Here is a 24,896-nt window from a genome sequence, read left to right as displayed (position 1 = left end):
CGCAGGCTGAGGGGTGACCTTGTAGAGGTTTATAAAATCATGAGGGGCATGGATAGGATAAATAGAGAGGGTCTTTTCCCTGGGGTGGGGGATCCAGAACTAGAGGGAATAGGTTTAAGGTGAGAGGGGAAAGATATAGAAGGCACCTAAGGGGCGCACACAGGCAGTTCATTCCAGAGAAGGTGGGGGAAGCTGGTACAATTGCAGCATTGAAAAGGCTTCTGGATGGGTATATGAATATGAAGGGTTTGGAGGGATATGGGCCAAGTGCTGGCAGGTGGGACTAGATTGGGTTGGGATATCTGGTCAGCATGGATGGGTTGGACCGAAGGGTCTGTTTCTGTGCTGTACATCTCTATGCCTCTATGGTAGCCTCAGCTGCTTCACTGGATAGGGGATTCCACAGATTCGAACCCATTGGGTGAATAAGGTCTTCCTCAACTCGGTCCTAAATCTGCTTATTTTGAGGCTGTCCCCAAATTCTTTTTTTACCTACCAATGGAAGCATCAGCCCTTTGGAATTCTGCATTCCAGAGGGATGTGAAGGCTCACTTATTGACCTTGTTCAACACAGAAGTCGATACATTTTTAAGACTGACGACATCAAGGGATGTGGCGACAGTGTGAGGGAAGATGGCATTGAGGCAGAGGTTCTAGGCAAATGGCAAAACAGTTTGATGGATTGACTGGCCCGGATTTCCATTCCTCAGTTTTCATGTAGCAAGCACCCATCCAACATTAACGTGACAATGTTAGGATAATCTTTCTTTACATCGTACTGATTGAGGTATCAATATTGGTCAGGGGGCACTTACGAAGATTCAAAAGTAAGATGTTGACCTGTTTCACATTGCTTTGTATGTCTGAGTGAGTGCAGCTCGATAGGGTTCAGGCATTGAGATTCTTTCTGCTTGGGGAACAGCGATCAAGGTTTATCCACTTCTGCACTATTTTCAAAGACTTGCAGCTTAATTTTCCGGAGCCATTTACCACTGGTTTTAATCGCGGGAATCAGCTTGGAAACGTGGAGGCGAAGCTGGAGGATTGAATCGATCTTTCACCTTAAGCGGAACAGTCATGTTTTAGGGAAAGAGCAGGCTATGGCTTTCCATCATCGAGTGTGATCAAGTGTGCAGCGAGCCTCTGTTCCTGACCAGGTAGTGATTATAAATGATCACATTGCAAAACCTGTGCAGTAAGGTTTAAGAAATTTGGTATGTCCACACCCCAGTGCTGAATCGAGATTAGGGAGTCTTTTCTCTCTGGAGTGTGATGGTGCAATTTGTCTGTCAGCTATTGCTTCGTGCCCTCCTAGATGGCTGTGTAGTATTTTCCTTACAAAATGCCTCAAAGTGCTTCACATTCATCAAAGTCCTTTTGAAGTGCAGTCATCTTTCTCCAAAGGCGGCAGATGCAGCAGCCCTTTTACACTCTGGAAGCTCCCACAAACAGCAATGAAATCAGCTGATTTTGAAGTGATACTAGGAACACTCTGTTTCTTTTCTTTGAAATAGTGACACAAATGTTTATATCCATCTGAGGGGGTCTTGGTTTAGTATTTCTTCTGTAATGCAGTGGGAATACCAATCTGATTATGTGCACCGTGCGTTAGAATGGGTGAGGTAGTGAACTGATTGTTCAAACCGGATCCATTAATGTATTGAGGAGGTTTGTTTTTCATCTGTTTACTGGATGTTAGCATCATTTGCTGGGAAAATATTTGCTGTCTATCCCTAATTTCCCTCGGGAAGGTGCTGAGGAGCAGAGGTGAGAACCAGAGTTTTAAAGTATTTAGCGAAAGAAGGAAATGTGAGGTGAGAAAAGAAATTCTGCTCACTGTGGGTAGTTCGGCTGGAATATGCTGCCTGGAGACATGGTGGAAGCAATTTAATCAATACATTCCTACAGGCATTGCTCATTATTTAAATAGCGCCAATGTGTAAGGTTCCAGAGAAAAGTCAAGGGATTGACAATAATGTCAATTGCTCAGAGCGCGGTGGGGTGAATGGCTTCCTGCATTTTATCAATAGCGATTCTGTGAGCTGCCTTGTGGAACCGCTGCACTCCTTGAGGTATAGGGCCATCCACAGTGCCATTCGGGAGAGAATTCCAGGGATTTGACCCAGTGATACTGAAGGAACAGTGTATATATCCAAGTCAGGATGGCGAGTGATTTGGAGGGGAACTTAAACAGAGGGTGGTTTTCCCACGTATCTGCTGTCCCTGTCCTTCGTGGTGGTAAAGGTTGGAAGGTACTGTTAGAGGAGCCCAGAGTGAATTTCCTGAGTGGCTGCTGTGACTGTATGACAGTGGTGGATGTAGTTCCAATCGAGTGAGCTGCTTTCTCCTGGATAGTGTGCAGTTTTTGTTGGAGGGGATTGGCCGACATAAGTTCAAATTCAATATAGGCGGCTGACGAGTTTTATTTAAGTCAGTTAAACAAATTAGAATAAGAAGCTATTCTAAGCAATGGTAACCATGAAACTATCATTGAATGTCATAAATAAATCAGTCAGAAGGTCATTAATTTCCTTTAGGCAGGCAAATCTGCCATCCTTGCCCGGTTTGGCCTATATGTGACTCCAGACTCTCAGCAACGTGGTTGACTCTCACTTGCTCTTTGTAAGTGGCTGAGCAAGCCATTTGGGAATGCTGGAATAGGAGTTGTACATATGACCTTCTGATACTGCGGGGAGAATGTTATTCAGTGGTCCTAGCTGACTGCTGTACGGACCTTAGAGTGGGCAAGGAGCCTGTAATCAGGCCGTTACTGGTACAGTTGTGTCATTGACTTTAACATGTGTTTTTGGGGGAACCTGACATATTTCCTGTGTTCTTCCACAGGGACAGCTGTGGTACTGAGCGATACAGAGGAAGAGGCCACACAGCCATTCACGGCGGATGCTGCTATCCAGCGTCCTGTAATATCTTCACCACACTCGGAGCGCAGTGAGGGAATACCTGAGGATGATCAGTGGGCTGAGGGGGAAACCCAGCCCTTCTTTCAGAACCAGGTCACCGAGCTGGACCACAGTGGAGAAGCTGAAGTAGCAGAAGGCACTGTGCCCATCATACCTGCTGCGGATTCCCCAGATCCGACTGTCCACGACCTGGCTACCAGTCCTTCAGGGACCAAAAGGCAGAGTCTGTCGGAAGTCAGGAGCTGTATGGGCCCTCAGGCAACACCAGAGCAGCTGCAGAGCCCTGAAGCTGGGAAGGGAGGCAACAGGCAGCAAACGAATGAAGAGAGGAGCTCCATGGCTTTAGGAGAACAGCAACTGGCTGAGGCCAGTGAGGACATGGGGAAACGAGAGACCTCAGCCAGGGAGCAGGCAGCCAATCCTGACACTGAGGAGTGCAGCAACAGCAGCTTAAACTCAACCCCCAATCCAGCTCTGACTCTGCCAAACAGCCAGAGAGAGACTGAAGCTGAGGCAGAGAACTCTGCTGTTCCCAGAGACCAACAGCAGAACCAGGGATCTATAAAGCCCAGGGACTGTCAGCAACATCAGCGCAGGAAGGACCCAGAGCTTGGATCACAGGAAGTTGCCCTGCCTTTGGATAGGGCACAGGCCGGGCCAAGAAGGGGCAGGGGCAGGCCCAGGTCCATCTCTGCATCCATCACAGACAAGCGCCAAGGCCCTCCAGAGGAGGGGGAGGAACACTCTCGGGATCCTGTAGTTAGAGGCCGCAGAGCCAAGCAGAGCTCACTGGCAGCACTGGACCAACAGGCTAGGAATGTGGAAGAAGCTCCCCTAACTGATGGTGCATCCCAGCAACAGCCTGTGGGCAGAGGCAGGAGGAGAGCTGGGTCTGCACTGGGACAGGCTGGGAATATGGAGGAGACTGCCCAAACCGATGGGGCATCCCAGCAACAGCCGGTGGGCAGAGGTAGGAGGAGAGCTGGGTCTGCACTGGGACAGGCTGGGAATATGGAGGAGACTGCCCAAACCGATGGGGCATCCCAGCAACAGCCGGTGGGCAGAGGTAGGAGGAGAGCTGGGTCTGCACTGGGACAGGCTGGGAATATGGAGGAGACTGCCCAAACCGATGGGGCATCCCAGCAACAGCCAGTGGGCAGAGGTAGGAGGAGAGCTGGCACCTCACAAACAAAGCTGGCTGAGAGTGTGGAGGAGACTGCCCAAACCGATGGGGTTTTGCAGCAGCCGACCCCGGTCAGAGGCAGGAGGAGAGCTGGGTCTGCACTGGGACACAGTGAGAGTGTGGAGGAGTCTGCCCAAACTGAAGGGGTATCGCAGCAGCAGTCCCTGGGCAGAGGCAGGAGGCGATCTGTGGCAGCACCGATTCAGAGTGAGAATGTGTTGGACACATCCCAAACCGATGGGGTATCGCCGCCACGGCCAGCGGGCAGAGGTAGGAGGAGAGCTGGCACCTCACCAGCAAAGCTAGCTGACAGTGTGGAGGAGACTACCCATACCGATGGGGCATCACAACAACGCCCAGCTAGAGGCAGGAGGCGATCTGTGGCAGCACCAATTCAGGGTGAGAGTGCGTTGGACACATCCCAAACTGATGGATCATCACAGGAGCGGCCAGCAGGCAGAGGCAGGAAGCAAACTAGGGGAGAGGCGACAATTCAGGCTGTCAACGTGGGGGACGTTTCCCAAAACAATGGATCATCGCAACAGGGACTGACTAGGAGAGGCAGGAGGAAACAGGTCAGTAATTCCAATGTTGTGTATGCAGCAGACCACAGACTGCTTGGTTCAATGGTGGATCTGCTGCCTGCCCCACCGCCCCCTCACCATACATCTTCGAACTTGATCAACGTAACCTTCCAATCCTCCTTCAGATACTTAATCTAGTTTCTCCTTTAAATACATCTATAAGGTTCACCTTGACCATTTCTTGTGGTAGTGAATTATGAAGTCATGCAGCAAAGAAACATGCCCTTCCAACTCATCCGTGCCAACCAGGCATCCCAATCTGATCTTGTCCCATTTACCCAACATCTGTCTAAACCCATCCTATTCATACGCCCATCCAGATGCCGTGGACGTACATGGAATAGTGTAGGTTAGATGGGCTTCAGATTGGTATGACAGGTCGGCGCAACATCGAGGGCCGAAGGCCCTGTACTGCGCTATAATGTTCTATGTTCTAAATGTTGGAATCGTATGCTCCACCACTTGCACCAACAGCTCATTCCATATGTGCACCATCCTCTGTGAAAAAGTTGCCCCTCAGGTACTTTTTAAATCTATTCCCCCTCCTTGTTGTGGTTCTGTTCACTGAGCTGGGAATTTGTGTTGCAGACGTTTCGTCCCCTGTCTAGGTAACCTCCTCAGTGCTTGGGAGCCTCCTGTGAAGCGCTTCTGTGATCTTTCCTCCACCATTTGTAGTGATTTGTGTTCCAGCTGTCCACTGCAGTGGTCGGTATATTGGGTCCAGGTCAATGTACTTATTCATTGAATCTGTGGATGAGTGCCATGCCTCTAGGAATTCCCTGGCAGTTCTCTGTTTGGCTTGTCCGATAATAGTACTGTTGTCCCAGTCAAACTCATGTTGCTTGTCATCTGAGTGTGTGGCTACTAAGGATAGCTGGTCATATCGTTTCGTGGCTAGTTGGTGTTCATGGATGCGGATTGTTAGCTGTCTTCCTGTTTGTCCTATGTATTGTTTTGTGCAGTCGTTGTATGGGATTTTGTACACTACATTGGTTTTGCTCATGCTGGGTATCGGGTCCTTTGTCCTGGTGAGTTGTTGTCTGAGAGTGCCTGTTGGTTTGTGTGCTGTTATGAGCCCTGGTGGTCGCAGTAGTCTGGCTGTCAATTCAGAAATGTTTTTGATGTATGGTAGTGTGGCTAGTCCTTTGGGTTGTGTCATGTCCTCATTCCATTGTCTTTCCCTTAGGCATCTGTTGATGAAATTGCGGGGATGTCTGTTTTTGGCGAATACATTGTATAGGTGTTCTTCAAAGTTTGTGAGAAGATTTGTAGCTCGGGTGCTCGTTGTTGTGGTTCTGTTCGCCGAGCTGGGAATTTGTGTTGCAGACGTTTCGTCCCCTGTCTAGGTGACATCCTCAGTGCTTGGGAGCCTCCTGTGAAGCGCTTCTGTGATCTTTCCTCCACCATTTGTCGTGGTTTGAATCTGCCGCTTCCGGTTGTCAGTTCCAGCTGTTCACTGCAGTGGTCGGTATATTGGGTCCAGGTTGATGAATTTGATTGACCCTCCAATCCTGGCAACATCCTTGTAAATCTTTTCTGCACCCTCTCAAGTTTAACAACCAGAAGGGAATCCAGAATTGAATGCAGTATTCCAAAACTGGTCTCACCAATGTCCTGTAAAGCTGCAACAAGGCCTTCTAACTCTGATGCTCAATATTCTGACCAATAAAGACAAGCATAATAAATATCTTTTTCACCATCCTGTCTACCTGTGACTCCATTTTGATGTACTTGCACCCCAAGATCTTTGTTCAGCAACATTCCTCAGGACTTTACTGTTAAGTGTATCAGGCCTGTCCTGATTTACCTTTCCAAAATATAGCACCTCACATTTACATCAATTAAACTCCATCTACCACTCTTCAGCTCATCTGATTAAGGTCCTCATGTACTCTGAGGTAACCTTGCTCACCATTCACTACATCATCAATTTCAGTCGTTCAATCTCATCACTCTGTGTGTAAAGATATTTCTCCTGCATTTCTTACTGTATTTATCAGTGAATGTCTAAGACTTTTGCTGCCAGTGAATAGTTCTCCTTTTCATCTACCCTGTCACATCTTTTCATAATTTTGGAAAGTAATTGAATGTGGTTGTTGCTCAGTCTTCCCTTTTTCTGGAGAGATTGTTTCCATCTACCATCTCGTTGTAAATTGTCTTGAAGTTTTCCATATTCATACAAACTCTGGAATTATGCACAGTCATGTCTGTGTGGTCACCCCACGTTTCTGTTTAAGTTTTGTGCAACTGCTTTTAAACAAAAGAATCCGTCACTTTGAGTGGGTGGAGACATGCTGCCTGGTGTAGAAACATGCGACTGGATTATTGGTTTAATCTCTGGTCTGGTAGCTGATGCTAACCAGTGAAGCGGGTTAAGGACTGTACATTTTGGTGACTAGTGGCAAAGTGGAACAGGTCTCAACCTGCAGGACTGAGGTTCAGAGCAATCTGGGTGCATAAATCACAAAAAGACAGTTCTGCAGTTATAATGTTGAAGTCTATTCTGACAGGAATTGAATAAACCAATGGAGAGATTTGCTTCAGTTGTAGACAGGAAGAAACCATTTTGTTTGGAGGACCAATGACTTGGAGGGCATTGATTTTAAGAGAAGGTTTTTAAATTAAAAGGAGTTGAGGAAAATGTCTTTCACCCAGAAGGTGGTGGAACCTGGAACTTGCTGCCTATAAGCAGTTACTCAGTTTACCACAGAGATGACGAGAAACACTTCTAACTGAAGGTCCTGAGTCTCTTCCTGAAAAGGCACTGGGAGCAGAATCTTTTTTTAAGATAGAATCCCTATAGTGTGGAAGCAGGTCATTCAGCCCGTCGAGTCCACACTGACCCTCCAAAGATCATCCCATCCCAGAGTTTGAAATGATGGCCCTAACTCCGACTTGGTGGTGGTACCAACTGAGCCATGGCTGTTGCCCATCCACTGTCCTCTGATCCCATCATAGAGGAGGACTGCTTGGCCCTGCTCTCTCAGTGCCAATCTTAGGCCTCTTCCCATTACCTTGCACATCCCTCCTTTTCAGGTGGGCTGTGTTTGTTGCCATCAGTTCCTCTGGGGTAACACCTTCAGGAAAACCAGTGTGAAAAATGATGCCAAAGGTTCAGAAGGAAAGTCTTTAATTGTTCTGAGGAAGAGTTACTCAACCCAAAATGTTAACTCTGATTTCACTCCACAGGTGCTGCCAGACCTGCTGAGCTTTTCCAACATTTCTGCCTTTGTTTCTGATTTACAGCATCCACAGTTCTTTTGGGTTTTTTAAAAGTAATTTGTTGTCTTTTGTTTTAATGGACACCTTGCTGTGGAAAACAAAGCCCCAGCAGGAGGTGGGGCTGGCACAGAAATCATCAGAATCATCACCCTTACCTTTCAAAATAAGCTCCTCTCCCTTACAAATTTGCACTTGCTTCCCCCCCCCCCCCCCCCCCCCCCCACTCTCTGTAGGAATGTGCACAACCTTCGTTACAGGAGACGGGATTATCGTCTGGACGTAAACGCCGCGTGCAGGGGGCTAGTCCATCAGAGAGTGAGAAGGAAAGCAGCACCCCTCCTCAGGTTAAAACCCGACGTACAGCAGGCCGTCTGTCCTCAGGCTCCCTGCTGGATACTGTCCCTTGTCCGAAGGTAAGTTGCAGCTTGGCATTACATTCACAGGGCTCTTTCTGCTGATACGTGTGAAAGTCAATGTGTCGGTGCTGTCACCTTCCTCTCACATCGGATCATGTTGAGGGATCCCGCGTGCCATTTGTGGTGTGGTCGAGGTGGTGTGGGGTAGTTAATGCCTGGCTGTGAGGACCGAGGGTAGGGCCACATTCTTATTAACCAGCATAGAGTCACAAGGAACCAAAGTAGAATTGTGAGGTACAGGTATCCGGGCTGCTGCAAGTTAACATTGCATGCAGGGCTTTCAGACAATCAGTGACAGAGTATAACTTGCAGGCTGCAGGGTATTCTGTTAGGGTCCAGTCCACTGCACTTGCATGCATTAATGTTAGAGTACAACTCAAGGTTGCAGGGTATTCTGTTAGGTTACTGCCTATAGGATGTAGGCAAATAGGAATAGAAGGAGGCTACGTGGCCCAACATTCTGCCTGATCATGGCGGTCCTCCTGTTCCAACTTTTTTGCCCATGCTCTTTGATCCCTTTACCCCTTTGAACATTCAATATTTTGGCTGTAACCACTTTCTCTGGTAGAAAATTCCATAGACTCGCCAGTCTCTAAGTGAAGGCATTTCTGCTCATCTCCTTCTTAAATCCCTGTGTATGTGATTTATTAATGTCCTTTTAATGTGTGACTATAGTGTGAGGCTCCAGTGTATCATGGGAACATAGAAAATAGATGCAGGAGTAGGCCATTCAGCCCTTCAAGCCTGCAGCACCATTCCATAGGATCATGGTTGATCATTCAGACTTGGTATCCTAATCCTAGTTTCTCTCCAAAGCCCTTTAACTGTAAGGGCCACGTCTAGCTCCCTGTTGAATGTATCTAATTAAGTGGCCCCAATAGCTTCCTGTGGTAGAGTATTCCACAGGTTCACAACTCTCCGAGTGAAGTAATTCTTCCTCTTTTCAGTCCTGAATGGCCCACTCCTTTTTTCTTAGGCTGTGACCCTTTTCTTAGGTTCTGAACTTTGCCAACATCAGGAGTGTTCTTCCCACATCTCGCCTGTCCAGTCCCATCAGGATTTTATACGTTTTTATTAGATCACTCCTCATTCTTCTAAGTACAAGCCCAGTCGATCTAGTCTTCGTATGTCAGTTCTGCCAGTCTGGTGAGCCTTTGCTGGACTCCCTCAATAGCAAGAATGTCCTCCTTCAGAGTAAGAGATCAAAACTGCACACAATACTGAAGGTGTGGCCTCACCATGGCCGTATATAACTGCAGCAAAACGTCCTTATGCTGATACTTAGGCCCTCTCACTGTAATGGCTAACATGCCGTTAGCTTTCCTCACTGCTTGCTGCACCTGCATGCCAACCTTCAGCAACTGTTTCACCACGACACCCAGGTCTTGTTGTGCCTCACCTTCTAAACTGCCACCATTTAGATAATAATCTGTCTGCCTGTTTTTGCAACCAGAGTGGATAACCTCACATTTATACACATTATATTGCATTTCCAAGTATTTGCCCTCTTAGCCAGTCTCTCCCCGTCACCCTGCAGCCTCTTAGCATCCTCCTCACTATCCTGTTAGTGTATCCTGTGGTGTACTGACATCTTCTTGCCTTCCATTAACCACAGATGTATCAGTCTCTAAATTCGTTCCCCACAATATTCTTTGCTGCATTTCACCACACAGCAGTGATGAAACCTTTGCACACAAGTGTCCGTCAAAGGCAATCATATCCTTTCCTCCCCCAACCTACCTTGCTTTTAGAGCAGCTTGTTGTATCCACCAGTTACCTTCCTGTGTTTAGCCATGTTTAGTGAAGGTATTCTGTCTAGCTCCTGCTGACAATATCCTCCCCACTTTCTCAGGTCATGTTCACAGGGCTAGTCGATGAGAATGGGGTGAAGGTGATTAAACAGCTTGGTGGTGAGGTGGTGGAGTCCGTGCATGACAGCACACACTTAGTCACAGACCGGATTCGCCGTACAGTCAAGTTCCTGTGTGCCGTTGCCAGAGGGATCCCTGTGGTGACCCCAGAGTGGCTGGTAAAGGTGAGATGAATGATTTTATTGTCATGTATATTATACGGTGAGAAAAACAGGAAAATATAGTGAAAAGCTGGTGCCATTTTAAATCCTTTTAAGAATAAGAAAAAAATCAAGGAAGATGTAGCTTAAAGGGAAGCTGACAATCCTGAGCTGCCACATCTCCTCCACTGCCTCACTGTCTACACTGGACCTAACCAATGTCAAAACGCCCAGTTCTAGCCTGTGCTGAGCTTTCTGTTGATGAAACAAATTCCAGTCCTGTCTGAACTGATACCACTTTCACACTAGATCAGCACAAGTTGGAGAATGGATGTTCCTCCCCCCTCCCTGGTTCAATCTCCGACTGGAGCTCATTCCTTCCCGGGCCCTCTGTAGATGTTGCGGTGGTTCAGTACGTGACACTGTCACCTCAGAGTCCAAAGCTCGTGACATGGAAAACTTACTCCAGACTCGACAAAAAGAATCTAAGCAAATGCTGCCGAGCAGTGGGGTTGAAATGTTAAAAGATGATGTCAGTTAGATGGGTGTCAAATATTCCATTATTCTTTCGGAGAAGAACAGTTATCCCTGAAACATCAGAACAAATAATAGAATCAGTAAAGATCCACCCCCCCAAGCACTGTGGCGCACCCCCGTGCACTGCAGCGTACCCACAGAACTGTTTCTATTTTCTCTCCTTTTATGCATAGCTCTGTGCGTTTTGTTAAATCTTGTTTCTTTCTTTCATACCCTTCTCTCTCTCTTTCTCTCTCCACCCCCCCCCCCCCCCCCCCCCATCTGTCACTCTCTCGCACACCACCTTCTACTTCACCGATTCTGGGGCAAGTCTGGGAAGAGTAACTGCTTCCTGCCCACCAGCGGCTTTCTGGTTGATGACCGAGACCAGGAGAAGAAGTTTAACTTCAAGCTGGCTGAGTCCCTGCAGAAAGCCAAGGAACAGCCTCTTCTTCAGGTTAGTGGCAGTTCTCTCTGATCCAGGGCGCGTGTTAGGGGACACGTCAGGGGCACGAGGGAGCAAAGGACAGGCCCACTCGGTGGGTGTACACTCCTGGGTACCATTCACACAACACCAGAGGTCAGCTTGGATAATGGGTGACTTGGTGAATTAGCGCTCACTGCTCTCTCTTGTTTCAGTACCTTTTAATAAGTGGTCCTGTTTATTAAAGTGAGGGATGGATAGATCATTGGTCACGAGGTCACTGAGCCCGAGCTGAGAGCTTGGGATGGGGTTTGGGAGCCAACCTGGGGAGTGGTGTGGTTTAATGTGTAAATGCCCAGACAATGTAACTGTATGTCCAAGAATTTGCTTTGAGGGGCCAAGCGGTGATGGGTCTGTTTGTGTTTGTCTGAATCCCGGCAGGATTATAGAGTCCACGTGACGTCAGGTGTTCTCCCTGAGCCAAGCCAAATGGAGAGCATTATCCAGTGCAGCGGAGCGACTGTGCTGCCCAAGATGCCACGTGTGTACAAGGTAAGACTCACCCTGCTGCTCTCAAACTGGTTAATGCGCATGACCATAGGCACTGGGATAATGTAGCTGAGAGAAAGCAATGATTATGTATAATTGAATCCAAGTAGTTGTCAGCCTGTAGTAATTTTCAGGGTTGGGGGGTGTGTAACAGTTAGAGAGACTCTGAGGGCATGGGATCAAATCCCACCCCAGGATCAATCTGAAATGGCGATCATCAGGCTATCGTCACTTGCCCTGTCGGGAAGAATATCTGTCATCCTTCCCTGTTTTGGCCTGTGTGACTCCACACCCATGGTATCTGAAATGGCTGAGCAAATCACTCAGTCTGAGGGCAGTGAAGGGTGGGCAATGCCAGCTGTGCCCCATCCCATGAAGGAATTTTAAAGTGCTAGAACAGATACAGAAGGATGAGTGACCTGTATCACAAGACAGCAGTTTTCAGAAAGTTCCAACTAACGAAACCATTCCCTCAGTGTCGTCACTTGTTACAGTGTTGGAAATATAGCGGCCAGTCTGTACACAGTGAGATCTAACAAACAGTTGTAACCAGCTCCCTGGTCCCTGTGATGTTGGTCATAGACCTGCCCTGCTCCTCTTGGAAATGGGGCTCTCGAACAAACAGATTAGAAGCAGGCCAGAACTTCCAATTTTAAAGCCCATCTGCCCCAATCATGCATCATAGTGGGTCTCATTTACATGACAGGGCGACTGAGCTGTCTGATTTCCCACCTTTTGGTCTGACATGCATCAATATCACCCCCTGCACATTCCCTTCAGAGCCACTCACCATCCCGACTTGGGGAAATATATCGGCTGTTCCTTCAGTGTGGCTGGGTCACAATCCTGGAATTACCTCCCTAAGGGACATTGTGGGTCTACCCACAGCACATGGACTGCAGCGGTTCAAGAAGGCAGCTCACCCCCACCTTCTCAAGGGGGGGGCAACTAGGGACAGGGGCAGTAAATGCAGCTCACCCCCACCTTCTCAAGGGGGGGCAATAAATGCTGGGCACAGCCAGCAATGTCCACATCCTATGAACGAATTTACCAAATGAAACAAAAAATTTCTGTGGAACTGTTCATACAAAAACAGGAAATGCTTACCTGGAATTCTGGTCAAACTGTGTCTCCTTCATCAGCAACTTGAGAGATTTAACTGATCCATTGTCACTAACTGGCTGGAAAATGCCCAAAGTATTAAATAAACGCAGGTCCTTTTTACTGATCTGGGCGGTATCCTACACTGTGGGCATTTGTGGGCTGCGGTTAACTTCTTGACAGTTTGTGATTCGAAACCATTTGTGTGGGGTTTTTTTGCTTCAATGCCACAGGCGAAAACCCTGGTGATTTCGTGCCCAGATGACCTGCCCAAATGCAAACCTGCCTGGGATGCCAAGGTCCCCATTGTCAATGCAGAATTCATTCTGACCGGGACTCTGCAGCAGGTGGTGGACTTGGTGAGTTACCGACTAGACCAGGACGTCACCGATCAACCAGAGGGGAAGGCCAGAAAGAGGAGTTTGGCTGCAGCACAGGCCACTGACAACAGGAAAAAGAAGCGTTGACTCTTTATTTTATAAACCAGGTGTAGGAATTTTATTGGAGTTGTAAATCTGTAATGTAATTGTATATTTAAAAGAAAACCTAATGTACTGATTAAATTCCCAGTAGTTGGTCGAGGAGTTGTTTTTAAACACTAAATGTAGACACCTCAGGAATTTTTGTAGCTTTTGCAGAGGTCTTTTGAGTGTCTTGTGAGGAAGTAAGTTCAGTTGAATGGTAAGGTATTTACCAATAATGACAGTGACGGGTGTTGCCGTACACCAGGGTTGTAGCCCTGTAAATGTTCAGTCCTAGAGAGACATGAAGAGGGAGCTGTCACTGTGAATACTAGGTATATATCTCTCCATGCCACAGAATTGTTTCTTTAACAAAACCTGCTACTGCCATCTTGCTGATCAGTGTGTCCCATATTTTAAGTGTAACAAAAGCTCAATACATTAAAGGCTTTGTATACTTTGTAATTGTGTGTGTGTCCATGATTTTCGAATTGCCTCCTGTATATCTTGTGTCCACTAGGGAGGGAGGGAATGCCCATTACAGGTGGTGGGGGGGGTGATACAAGAGTAGGTTATATGGAGCTTAAATTATTTAAGAATATCCACAAAAATCTCAATTGTTTGTAGACCCTGAAGGTTGTGTGGTCAAGCCTTATTCAGTGAATGTTCCCACATTCTGTGCAGTCATGATTTAAAGAAGAATGAATGAATGCTCCCTGCTCTTCCCTATTATATCAGCAGCTGATTGGTATCCAGTGGAGAATGCTGCTTGTGCTGTTTGGCTGGTCACATACAGGGACAGCACACACAAACTACTGGAGAGACTGGGATCACAAGTTCTCTTCTCTCCTGCTACTTGCTGTTTGTGACTGGTCCACTCTGGAAAAGTAGTTTCTCCTTAATGCAAAGTTGCCTCCATGTGTCTCTGTAATCTCACCAGTGACTCAATGTCATAGCAGAGCAGGGCACCTTCATTCCAGGCATAAGTCTGTGTTAATTGCTAACTGTAGTGAGCTATCTGAATGATTCAGGTGGAGCCCCCTCTCTGCCAGGGTCTGCTGTTCCAATACAACTTCAATTGGTGTAACTGCACCAACCTGAGTTCAAACTCTGAGGTGGTGGCATTTGTTTGATTTGGTAGTTCTGGATCCATTTAAAGACCGCACATACTATTTTCAATTAGCTTTGGCCATTTCCAGGTGAAGTCAGTCCACTTAATTAATTCAAGAGATGTTTATTAGGTCGCAACGTTTTGCCTTCAGATCTTGCAACGATATCTTTATGTCGAGCCTCCTCCTAGGTCATGCGCCCTGGCGATGAATTTTTTCCGCCAAGTGCGTAACCTCAAGTATGACACGCAGCTCCTGTTCGTCGACCGTGACGTTTTGGAGGTCGCCCTCAAGACACTGCCTGTTTTTAACCAGGACCTGATTACTGTCTGGAACATGGTCGAATCGTGCCGCATCTACCCTCCGGCAGGAGTAGCGGCTGTCATCAGGGAGCTGTTGCTCAGGAATCCGCGCCTCCGTACTCCCGGGTTCGAGTGGCTGTCGGAGGGGAGGGCCGTGGCGGTGAGGGTGACCAGGGTCAGGGACGTGCTGGGGGCCAGGGCTCGACGCTGCTGCAGGACATAGCGAGCAGGGCAGCGGTAGACGTCCGGTACGTGGCCACCGCCATCCGACGCCTTAAAACAGCGGTGCTCGGACCCAACGTAGGACGCTCAGGTGTGCGGTGGGATCCCGTCCGCGCTCACCCCAGCCCGGACGGAATTTCACATTGGCCCCAAGGTCCTGTACTTCCCGCGGGAGCCTGAGCTGCCTCCGGAATTTTAATTTTGTTCCCTTTCAGGGGGTAAATAGGCGGGCCCTGTATAGACTGCTGTTGCTGCACACCGTCCACCTCTTCTCCCTCATCCACCATCCGGACACGCCTTGGTGTGCCCGTTTGCCACCGGGCGGTGGAGATCCCCAGTGGAGGGCTCTCTACGCGGGAGTCCTCCCCCTTTCTCTCGGGGATCTGGGGTGGAGGGTGCTGCATGCAGCAGTCCCCTGCAACCGCAGATTGCGGTTGTTCACGGACTCCCAGCCCAACTGCTTGTTCTGTGGTGCTGTGGAGTCCGTGAACCATGTGTATATCGGGTGTGGGCGCTTACACTCCCTTTTTGATTTTCTGAAAAAACCTCCTCCTCCTCTGCTTTTTGGTTGCACTTCAGTCCCACGCTCCTGATCTTCAGGCACACGGTACGGAGGAGGGAGTGCAGGTCTGAAGACCTCCTTTTGGGTCTGCTCCTGGGCCTGGCCAAACTGGCCATCAAGAGGTCCAGGCAGCGGGCCGTGGAGGGGGTCGTTAGGGCCGACTGCCTGCCCCTATACAGTTATGTTAGAGCCCGGGTGTCCCTGGAGAAGGAGCACGCGGTGTCCACCAACACCCTGGAGTTGTTCAGGGAGAGGTGGGCGCCGCAGGGAGTGGAGTGCATTATTTCCCCCTCCAACTCTATTTTGATTTAATCCCTGCCTTCCCCCTCACTGTTTGATCACACAGCATTGCCCTTTAATGTGAAGGGCAGTGCTTGTCACTGGCCACTTGGGTGTTTTCCTATCTTCCTGGTGGCGGAAATTGAATAAAGATTCGTGCACTTTGTGTCCCACACCTGCACACACACACACCATGGGTGCTGGGGAAAAAATAAGCACTACCGCAGTTAGGTGGTAGTGTGGGGGTTAAATAAAAGAAAAAGAAAAAAAAAGGAGTTCACAAAAAAAAAGAGATGACTACTTAGAGTCTTGCGTATAAACATATTAATTTGCTAAGTCAAAGCCTTTTTAAAAAAGGAACTCCATCTTGTGTCCTGTGTGAACAACCACTTTAGCTCGAGTGTACAAAGCAGCACTCTGGGTCCAGATGGCATTGGATTCCTGTAGGGGAATGTTTATACAGGAGGCCAGTATTATAAGCCATTCCATTGAGACAGGCTATTCTCCAGCTTCCTGCCACTAACTGATCCACAGTAGGAGGTGGACTTAAAGTGTATGGTCCCCCCTACCTTGTCTTTTTTGGAGCTACATCAGGATTTCTGATTTCAGTTGGCAGGGGTTGAGCAGTGTGTGGCTATCTGCAGGAGGACGGGGTTCTTGTGGTGTAATAATAATGTCCCTACCTCTAAGATGGGAGGCCTGGGGTCCCACCTGCCCCAAAGTGTGTAAATAACATTGCTGAACAAGTTTATTTAAAAGTACCTATCAGTAAGTGTCCTCGCTCATGCCCGACCTGAGATCTCATGAGACCTCATAGGGTCTGGAGTCAATCCTAAGCACTCCCAGGACAACTCCCTCCTGACTCTATATCACTGTCACCACCCTGCCAATGGGACAGGACATACTTAGGGATGGTACTATCTGTAAGGTATGGTTCCATGAGTATGACTGTCAGAATAGTCTGAGCGAGAGCTGACCTGCCAGGTATTAGGTAGGAAGTAGCAGGGTTGACAGAGCCATAATTGTCAGAGTCGATTATAGTGTTTTAGTTGATGCTAGGTGATCTGTGCAGTTTCTAGTAGTCGATACAACCAAGTGGCTAGTTCAGCTATTTTCTACAACAACTGAAATACTTTCATGGCCATCATTAGATTGTCTAATACTACCTTACCCGCTCTGGTGGGATTCAAACTCAGGTCACCAGAACATTCCCTGGGGCTCTGGATTACTAGTTTAGCAGCAATGCTATTAGGCCCTCAGGGGAGTCGCAAGTTAATGTCCTGTCTTAAAAATACTCAAACCAGACCTGCAACACTAAGTTGGGATTTCTCTGCAGAGATACATTGCCTTGAATGCTGCACCTTGCCTGAGATGTGAAGCAGAAAATTGATTCTTAAGTCATTTCTTTCTTTCTTTATAGAAAACGTTTTTCAGCTGAAAAAATAAATACGAACTATGTATAGTTTACAAGGATACAATTGAGAAATTTGAGAAGTGTCTGCAAATGAAGTTTCTTAGAGAGTTAACTCTTGAAAATTACTGACCAAAAGGAAAATTCACTGCTCTTTGCCACTCAATGCTGGGTGTTCATTTTCACTTTCTTGTGTAGGTCAACACCAAACCCGTTCCCAACTACACATAAGCCACAGTCTTCTGGCAGTTCAGTTGGTAATAATGCAGATACCATTTGAGGAGGTCAGTTGAAAGAGATGCTGGGGGTAGAAATCTTGGCTGAAAATATCCTGTGCAGTAGAGTGAGCTGGAGCAGCAATCCCTGACTCCTAACCCCAGAACAGCTGATTGCCCTGCCGAGGCTAACTTCGATTCCTTTTCCTGTAATTAAATACAATTCTTGTAATTAAATATAATTATTGGAGATAAACTGCATGCTGTTCTTTCCACTTGAAGACTGGATTCCACTTTTCTTTTCCTATTTGGTCTCCTCTTCCTCGTTTGTGTCTTCACCCTCTTGATCCCCAATCACAGCTGCAGTCAAGAGCTCCAGCTCATTGAGAACCTCAGTAAGGGAGGCTGGATGAGAAAGAAAGAACTTCTGTTCATATAGTCCTTTCTTGCAAACAGGGTGCTATTCACAATATAGTCACTGTTACACTGTAGAAATTGCAGCATGAATGGAAAGTTGCTAGAGGTGACCATTTGGCTCATTGCATCTGTACTGGTTCTCTGAAAGAGCGTTTTGCTTAGTCGTTATCCTGCCTCTTCCCCTTAACCCCACCTATTCGTCCTTTTCAAATAAAAGTAATTCTCTTTTGAATGCCTTGAAGTGAACCTACCTCTCCCCACCCGGCACTTGCAGATAGCACACTCCAGACCCTAATCCCTCAAGTGAACCCCCCCCCCAAATCTCAGCACGGTCCAGATCCTAACCCCTTGAGTGAACCTCCCCCTCCCCCCACACTCTCAGACAGCACACTCCAGACCCTAACCCTCGAGTGAACCTCCCCCTCCCCCCAACACACTCAAACAGTACACTCCAGACCCTAACTACTCAAGCGGACCTACCTCCCCCCACACTCTCAATCACTCCAGATTCTTATTACTCACTGCATGAAATAAAAATAACCATCTAAAATTATTTGAGGTCACTTTGAATCTTTGTCTCTCATTTTCATCATCCTTTCAGAATTGGGAACAGTTTCTCCCTGACCTATTCTGTCCAGAACAATCTGCAAGTGAGGCAGCCAATGTACACACACAGCAAGAACAGAAATGAGATCAGTCCACCTGCTTTAGTGATACTGGCTGAGGGACAAGTGACCTATCAAGTGGTTTGCGGAGATTTAATTCTTCCCTATTTTAGTTTGTCTTCTGGTCAAATCATTCCTTTCAAGGAAAACAAACGGATGCCTTACCGATGATGCCCACGGCTAACGAAAGAATGAAGAAACACCTTACCTTTTGTCTGCACCTGGCTGCTGGTTTTTGAGGCCTGTGAATCTGCTAAGGGCCTGGCCAGCTCCTCTTTGTCAGACAGGGCAGCTGTGGACTGGATAGCTCCAGCTCGGCTTTTCCTGAACCGGCTGAGTAAACCTTCCTGCCTCAGTGTGGCCTGTCAAACAGAAACAAAACCAAACCTCCCAGGTCAGCTTCTCCAGAAATCATTCTTTTCCCCCTAGGGCACACAAGTGTGGAAGGCTGAGTTTATTCCTTATGTCTCGCTCGTGTGTCAGTTAGCTGTTAACAATAACCTCAGACAGCAACCTTTCTGGAGTGAGTGGGATTTGATGGCTCCTCCTCACGGACTGAACAGAGTAAAATCTGATACATGGTTAAACCAAATCTGCACCAGCTCAAATCTGATTTCCTGACCTCCTGAGTGGTTTCAGTGACTGTAATTGAAAATGTCCCATGGTTTTGTTTAATGCTTTTTTAAAAAAGGTGCAACGCCTGGATATGTGTGTGTTGCCTGCAGAGGACCAGTGCCTGTGAGTGAGTGAGCCACCCAGTGAACCTGGCTGATAAACTGCAATTGGCAGATTGTGTTCTCTTCAACAGGCAAAAGAAAGATGTCCAGGCATTGCGGCTTTTTTGATTGAAATAAAAGCATAGGAGATAATACTCTCGATGCACTCTCCCATGGCAACGCCTTGACCAATCTGAGGTGATCTGCCAACCAGTCAGCATGGTTTTCTCTTATAAAATACTTGGTTGTTCTCTTTGATATTTAGCATTCTTGTGATTCTGTCCTGAGGAGTGTAAGATGATGTCTGTTTTTCAGCAATAATCATAACAATCCTGTTGGTTAAGTAACAAAGGCCAAGTTACATTGCAACACACTCAGTGCTTAGCACTGTTTAGAAAGGACTCGTGCTGGTCTGAGATAAGAAACTGGTTGAGACAGTAATTACATTGCAAGTTCATCATAAACATCAGGACTAGAGCTTCTGATCTTCTTGTGAAGAATCTCCACCCATCTTTCCTCTTGAAGATAGTGATGGACAAAAGCCTTTGACGAACATGAGGACTGCAGATGCTGGAGATTAGAGTGGTGCTGGAAAAGCACAGCAGGTCAGGCAACATCCGAGGAGCAGGAAAATCGATGTTTTGGGCAGGAGCCCTTCGTCTGGGAGCCTCGGAGGTAGAGAGATAAATAGCAGGGGGTGGGGCTGGGGAGAAGATCGTTGAGAGTGCAATAGGTAGATGGAGGAAGGGGCAAAGGTCAGAGAGCAGGGTGGAGCGGATAGGTGGGAAGGAGGATTGACAAGTGGTACAGGTCATGAGGATGGTGCTGGGTTGGAAGGTTGGAACTAGGGTAACGTGGGGGGAGGGGAAAATGAGGAAACTGGTGAAGTCCACATTGATGCCCTAAGGTTGAAGGGTTCCGAGGTGGAAGATGAGGCGTTCTTCTTTGTCTAGGGGTGCTTTTACTGGTGTTTTTGGCACTGATCTTGATTTTAAAAATGTGTTGCTGGAAAATCACAGCAGGTCAGGCAGCATCAAAGGAGAAGGAGAATCGACGTTTCGGGCATAAGCCCTTCTTCAGGTTATGCCCGAAACATCGATTCTCCTTCTCCTTGGACGCTGCCTGACCTGCTGCGCTTTTCCAGCAACACATTTTTAAGCTCTGATCCCCAGCATCTGCAGTCCTCACTTTCTCCTAACTGATCTTGATTTCCCAGGAACAGCAGAGAACACAGCGTGAACCAGGCTGATAGGTCCCTGCAGCACTATCTCCTCCCAGGGAATTGACACAAGTCTCGGCAATGCAAAGGAGTCTCTTCCACTTTCAGCATCTTCCACTTCTCAGAAACAGGCTGTTTGACCCATAGCAATGTACCTCTGACCTTACATCATCTCACCAGTCAACATATCCCTCGATCCCCTTCCTCTTCACATACACTAAGTTTTTTTTTAATCCATTTACACTAACCCGTTAACTGTTTCATCTGGTAGTGACTTCCACAATCCTCTGGGCAAAGCCGTTTGTTTTGATCTGTTTGATTGTGTGGTCTTGGGACCCAAAGAGTCAGCCATATCCGTGCCCTGTAAATATAGGGTGCTACTCACCACCAGGAGGTTCCTGTCCCTCTCCAGTTCACGCAGCTTGGTACTGAGTCGCTGGATTTCCCTCTGATGCTGTTCCTCGTGTAACTTTTCGCAGGCCTGCATTCGCTCCTTGTCCCGGGCTGCCTGTCTGTCAGTTTGACGGAGGGCGACCACTATAAAATCAGGATGGCAGAAAAGCAACTGTCACGCTCAGCAAGGGGCCTGAGTAAAACGCTTCAACGGCATAGTTCATAATTTGTAAAAATTGTTCTCCTACGGCATCACCGCTTTTTACCCAAGTGTGGTACACTGGAAAAACCCCTTTGTTCAGCTCATCTGCTGCCACCTTTAAGCTGCTGCATGGTCTATGGGAGGCACAGGGTTGCTGATGTCCATTCGTATTTAAGTGCAGGAGGGTAGAGCAGGGAAGAGGGCAGGTAGGAATCAGACAGTAGAGCTGAGGGCTGAATGGGAGGGTAGACTGTCAGAGTTCAGTCGGCACAGGTAGGAGAATGCTGTCACTAAACCTCCAGAGAACCAGGGCACATACAGACTGGAAGAAGGATGGGCCATATGACACAAAAACAGGAGTAGGCCATTTGGCCCCTCGAGCCTGCTCTGCCATTCAATCAGATCATGGCTGAATCAACATTTCTCATGCACACTTTCCTGACTTCTCTCCACATTCCTTGATTCCCGACTGATCAACAATCTACCACAGCCTGAGATATAGACATGAACTCTGTTCTCCCACAGCTCTCTGTGGCAAGCAGTTCTAAAGACTCACAACCCTCAGAGAAGAAATTCCTCCTCATCTCCGTCTGAGATTGGTGCCTCTTTATACTGAGACAATGTCCTCTGGTCCAAGACTCTCATGAAGAGAGATATTCTTTCAGCACTTACCCTGTCAAGCTCCTTCAGGATCTTCCATGTTTCAGGGAGGTCATCTCTCATGTTTCTAAACTCCAGACCTGTTAAGCCTTTGTCCATAAGACAATCCCTCCCATACAGGGATCATCCTGGTGAACTTGCTCTGAACTGCAGAGAAGGCTGAGGGAGGAAAGGTTCTTTTGAAATTGGGTTGAGTTCAGAGAGTTAGCTCCACAATTAGACACTTGGTGTTTATTCTGACTGCTATTGAAGGTTACCAGTTGTGGACAGTCTTGATACTAGGAAGATGCTATCATTAACAATATAAGGGCCGTATCTGAAGGATTTATTTTGTGGTTGTCACTGAAGACAACCACAACTACAGCCAGTTGAGAACAAGCTGAGAGTGCAGACATCCTGTAACTGCACGGCTGATCACGTAATTCATTATTTATTGCTGCACTGACTTTACTAACATGGGAGACTTGCAGTTTTAGTGTATTTCATGTAAGTACTCCACAGAGCTTTATCAGATACAAATTACCATTCAGTCACATCAGGGAATATTCAGTCTGATTTCTCACTCACCGGCCCCACAGTGTGTCCCCTCCTATCCCACTCACCGGCCCCTCGGTGTGTCCCCTCCTATCCCACTCACCGGCCCCTCGGTGTGCCCCCTCCTATCCCACTCACTGGCCCCTCGGTGTGCCCCCTCCTATCCCACTCACCGGCCCCTCGGTGTGCCCCCTCCTATCCCACTCACCGGCCCCTCGGTGTGCTCCCTCCTATCCCACTCACCGGCCCCTCGGTGTGCCCCCTCCTATCCCACTCACCGGCTCCTCGGTGCGCCCCCTCCTATCCCACTCACCGGCCCCTCGGTGTGCCCCCTCCTATCCCACTCACTGGCCCCTTGGTGTGCCCCCTCCTATCCCACTCACCGGCCCCTCGGTGTGCCCCCTCCTATCCCACTCACCGGCCCCTCGGTGTGCCCCCTCCTATCCCACTCACCGGCCCCTCGCTGTGCCCCCTCCTATCCCACTCACCGGCCCCTCGGTGTGCCCCCTCCTATCCCACTCACCGGCCCCTCGGTGTGCCCCCTCCTATCCCACTCACCGGCCCCTCGGTGTGCCCCCTCCTATCCCACTCACCGGCCCCTCGGTGTGCCCCCTCCTATCCCACTCACCGGCCCCTCGCTGTGCCCCCTCCTATCCCACTCACCGGCCCCTCGGTGTGCCCCCTCCTATCCCACTCACCGGCCCCTCGTTGTGCCCCTTCCTATCCCACTCACCGGCCCATCGGTGTGCCCCCTCCTATCCCACTCACCGGCCCCTCGGTGTGCCCCCTCCTATCCCACTCACCGGCCCCTCGGTGTGCCCCCTCCTATCCCACTCACCGGCCCCTCGGTGTGCTCGCTCCTATCCCACTCACCGGCCCCTCGGTGTGCTCGCTCCTATCCCACTCACCGGCCCCTCGGTGTGCCCCCTCCTATCCCACTCACTGGCTCCTCGGTGTGTCCCCTCCTATCCCACTCACCGGCCCCTCGGTGTGCCCCCTCCTATCCCACTCACTGGCCCCTCGGTGTGCCCCCTCCTATCCCACTCACCGGCCCCTCGGTGTGCCCCCTCCTATCCCACTCACTGGCCCCTCGGTGTGCCCCCTCCTATCCCACTCACCGGCCCCTCCGTGCATTCGCTCCTAACCCACTCACCGGCCCCTTGATCTGGCCTTCCTGCCCCCACCTACCACCGTTGGTGCGCCCACCTCCCTACCTACCAGCCTTGGTGTGCCCCCTCCCCCCTCGCCCTCGCCCTCGCCCCCCCCCCCCTCCCCCCACCAGCCTTGGTGATTGCCCTCCCCCCACTTGTCCCCACTTACCTGCCTTGGTGTGCCTCCTTCCCCCTTGCCCCCACCTACCAGCCTTTGTGTGCCCTCTCCTGCCCCCAACTACCAGCCTTGATGTGCCCCCTCCCCCCTTGCCCCCACCTACCAGCCTTGGTGTGCCCCCTTACCCCCATCTACTAGCCATGGTGTGCCCCCACCTACCAGCCTTGGTGCACCGCACCACCATCATGCCCCCACCTACCAGCCTTGGTGTGCCTCCTCCCCCCTTGCCCCCACCTACCACCTTTAGTGTGCCCCCACCCCCCCCCAGCGTTGATGTGCTCCACCCACCTTGCCCCCACCTACCACCTACCACCCTTGGTGTGTGCCCTCCACCCTTGCCCCCACCTACCAGCCCTGGTGTACCCCCCTCCCCGCTTGCCCCCACCTACCAGCATTGGTGTGCCCGCTCCCCCCTTGCCCCCATCTACCACGCTTAGGGTGCTTCCTCTGCAATTGCCCCCTCCTACCAACCTTGGTGTGCCCTCTCCCCTCTTGCCTCCATCTACCAACCTTGGTGCGGCCCCCCATCACACCTACCAGCCTTGGAGTGACCCATCCCGCCTTGCCCCCATCTACCAGCCTTGGTGTGCCTCCTCCCTCCTTGCCCCCACCTACCAGCCTTGGTGTGCCCCCCCTTGCCCCCATCTACCAACCCTGGAGTGCCCCCTCCCCCCTTGCCCCCACCTAGCAGCCTTGGCGTGCGCCCACTCCCTTGCTCCCACCTAGCAGCCTTGGTGTTCCCACTTCCCCCTTGCACCCACCTACCAGCCTTGGTGTGCCACCTGTCCACTTGCCCCCACCTACCAGCCTTGGTGTGCCCCCACCTGCCCCCATCTACCAGACTTGGCGTGTGCTGTCCCCACCTTGCCCCCACCTACCAGTCTTGGTGTGCCCCCTCCCCCCTTGCCCACACCTACTACCCTTGGTGTGCACCCACCCCCCCACCTACCAGCCTTTTTTGTGCCACCTCTCCACCTACCAGCCTTGGTGTGCGTACTCCCCACCAGCCCCCACCTACCAGCGTTGGTGTGCCCCCTACCCCCTTGCCCCCACCTACCAGCCTTGGTGTGCCCCCTTGCCCCCATCTACCAGCCATGGTGTGCCCCCACCTACCAGCCTTGGTGTGCCCCCTCCTGCCCCCTTGTCCCCACTTACCAGCCTTGGTGTGGCCCCTACCCCCTTGTCCTCACCTACCAGCCTTGGTGTGCCCTCTCCCCCCTTGCTCCCACCTACCAGCCTTGGTGTGCTCCCTCCCCACTTGCACCCACCTACC

General features: G+C 49.6%; 2 protein-coding genes across 5 annotated transcripts in view; one reads left to right on the top strand and one right to left on the bottom strand.

The window, feature by feature from the left end:
• The window catches only part of mdc1 (mediator of DNA damage checkpoint 1), a 45,472-nt gene extending 31,619 nt beyond the window's left edge, over positions 1 to 13,853 (top strand). Inside the window, exons 10-15 of the mRNA XM_072549893.1 lie at positions 2,845 to 4,679; positions 8,144 to 8,323; positions 10,179 to 10,361; positions 11,185 to 11,310; positions 11,719 to 11,829; positions 13,161 to 13,853. Coding sequence (XP_072405994.1) covers positions 2,845 to 4,679; positions 8,144 to 8,323; positions 10,179 to 10,361; positions 11,185 to 11,310; positions 11,719 to 11,829; positions 13,161 to 13,394 — 2,669 coding nt within the window. The 3' untranslated portion in view covers positions 13,395 to 13,853. The remainder of the gene's footprint in view (positions 1 to 2,844; positions 4,680 to 8,143; positions 8,324 to 10,178; positions 10,362 to 11,184; positions 11,311 to 11,718; positions 11,830 to 13,160) is intronic.
• A 3,407-nt stretch (positions 13,854 to 17,260) lies between these two features.
• cchcr1 (coiled-coil alpha-helical rod protein 1) overlaps positions 17,261 to 24,896 on the bottom strand; it is a 42,381-nt gene continuing 34,745 nt past the window's right edge. For 3 of the 4 annotated variants that reach the window (XM_072549894.1, XM_072549895.1, XM_072549896.1), the window contains exons 15-17: positions 20,891 to 21,042; positions 18,779 to 18,932; positions 17,261 to 17,893 (exon numbers count right to left, since the gene is read on the bottom strand). In XM_072549894.1, coding sequence (XP_072405995.1) covers positions 17,793 to 17,893; positions 18,779 to 18,932; positions 20,891 to 21,042 — 407 coding nt within the window. In that variant the 3' untranslated portion in view covers positions 17,261 to 17,792. Of the gene's footprint in view, positions 17,894 to 18,778; positions 18,933 to 20,890; positions 21,043 to 21,772; positions 21,920 to 24,896 lie in introns of those variants that run through there. The other variant, XR_011952791.1, reaches the window with a different exon arrangement.

Source organism: Chiloscyllium punctatum, chromosome 30, assembly GCF_047496795.1.
Source record: "Chiloscyllium punctatum isolate Juve2018m chromosome 30, sChiPun1.3, whole genome shotgun sequence".
Lineage (NCBI taxonomy): Eukaryota > Metazoa > Chordata > Chondrichthyes > Orectolobiformes > Hemiscylliidae > Chiloscyllium > Chiloscyllium punctatum.
Note: the sequence above shows the minus strand (reverse complement) of the source record. Positions and strands in the feature narration are given on the sequence as shown.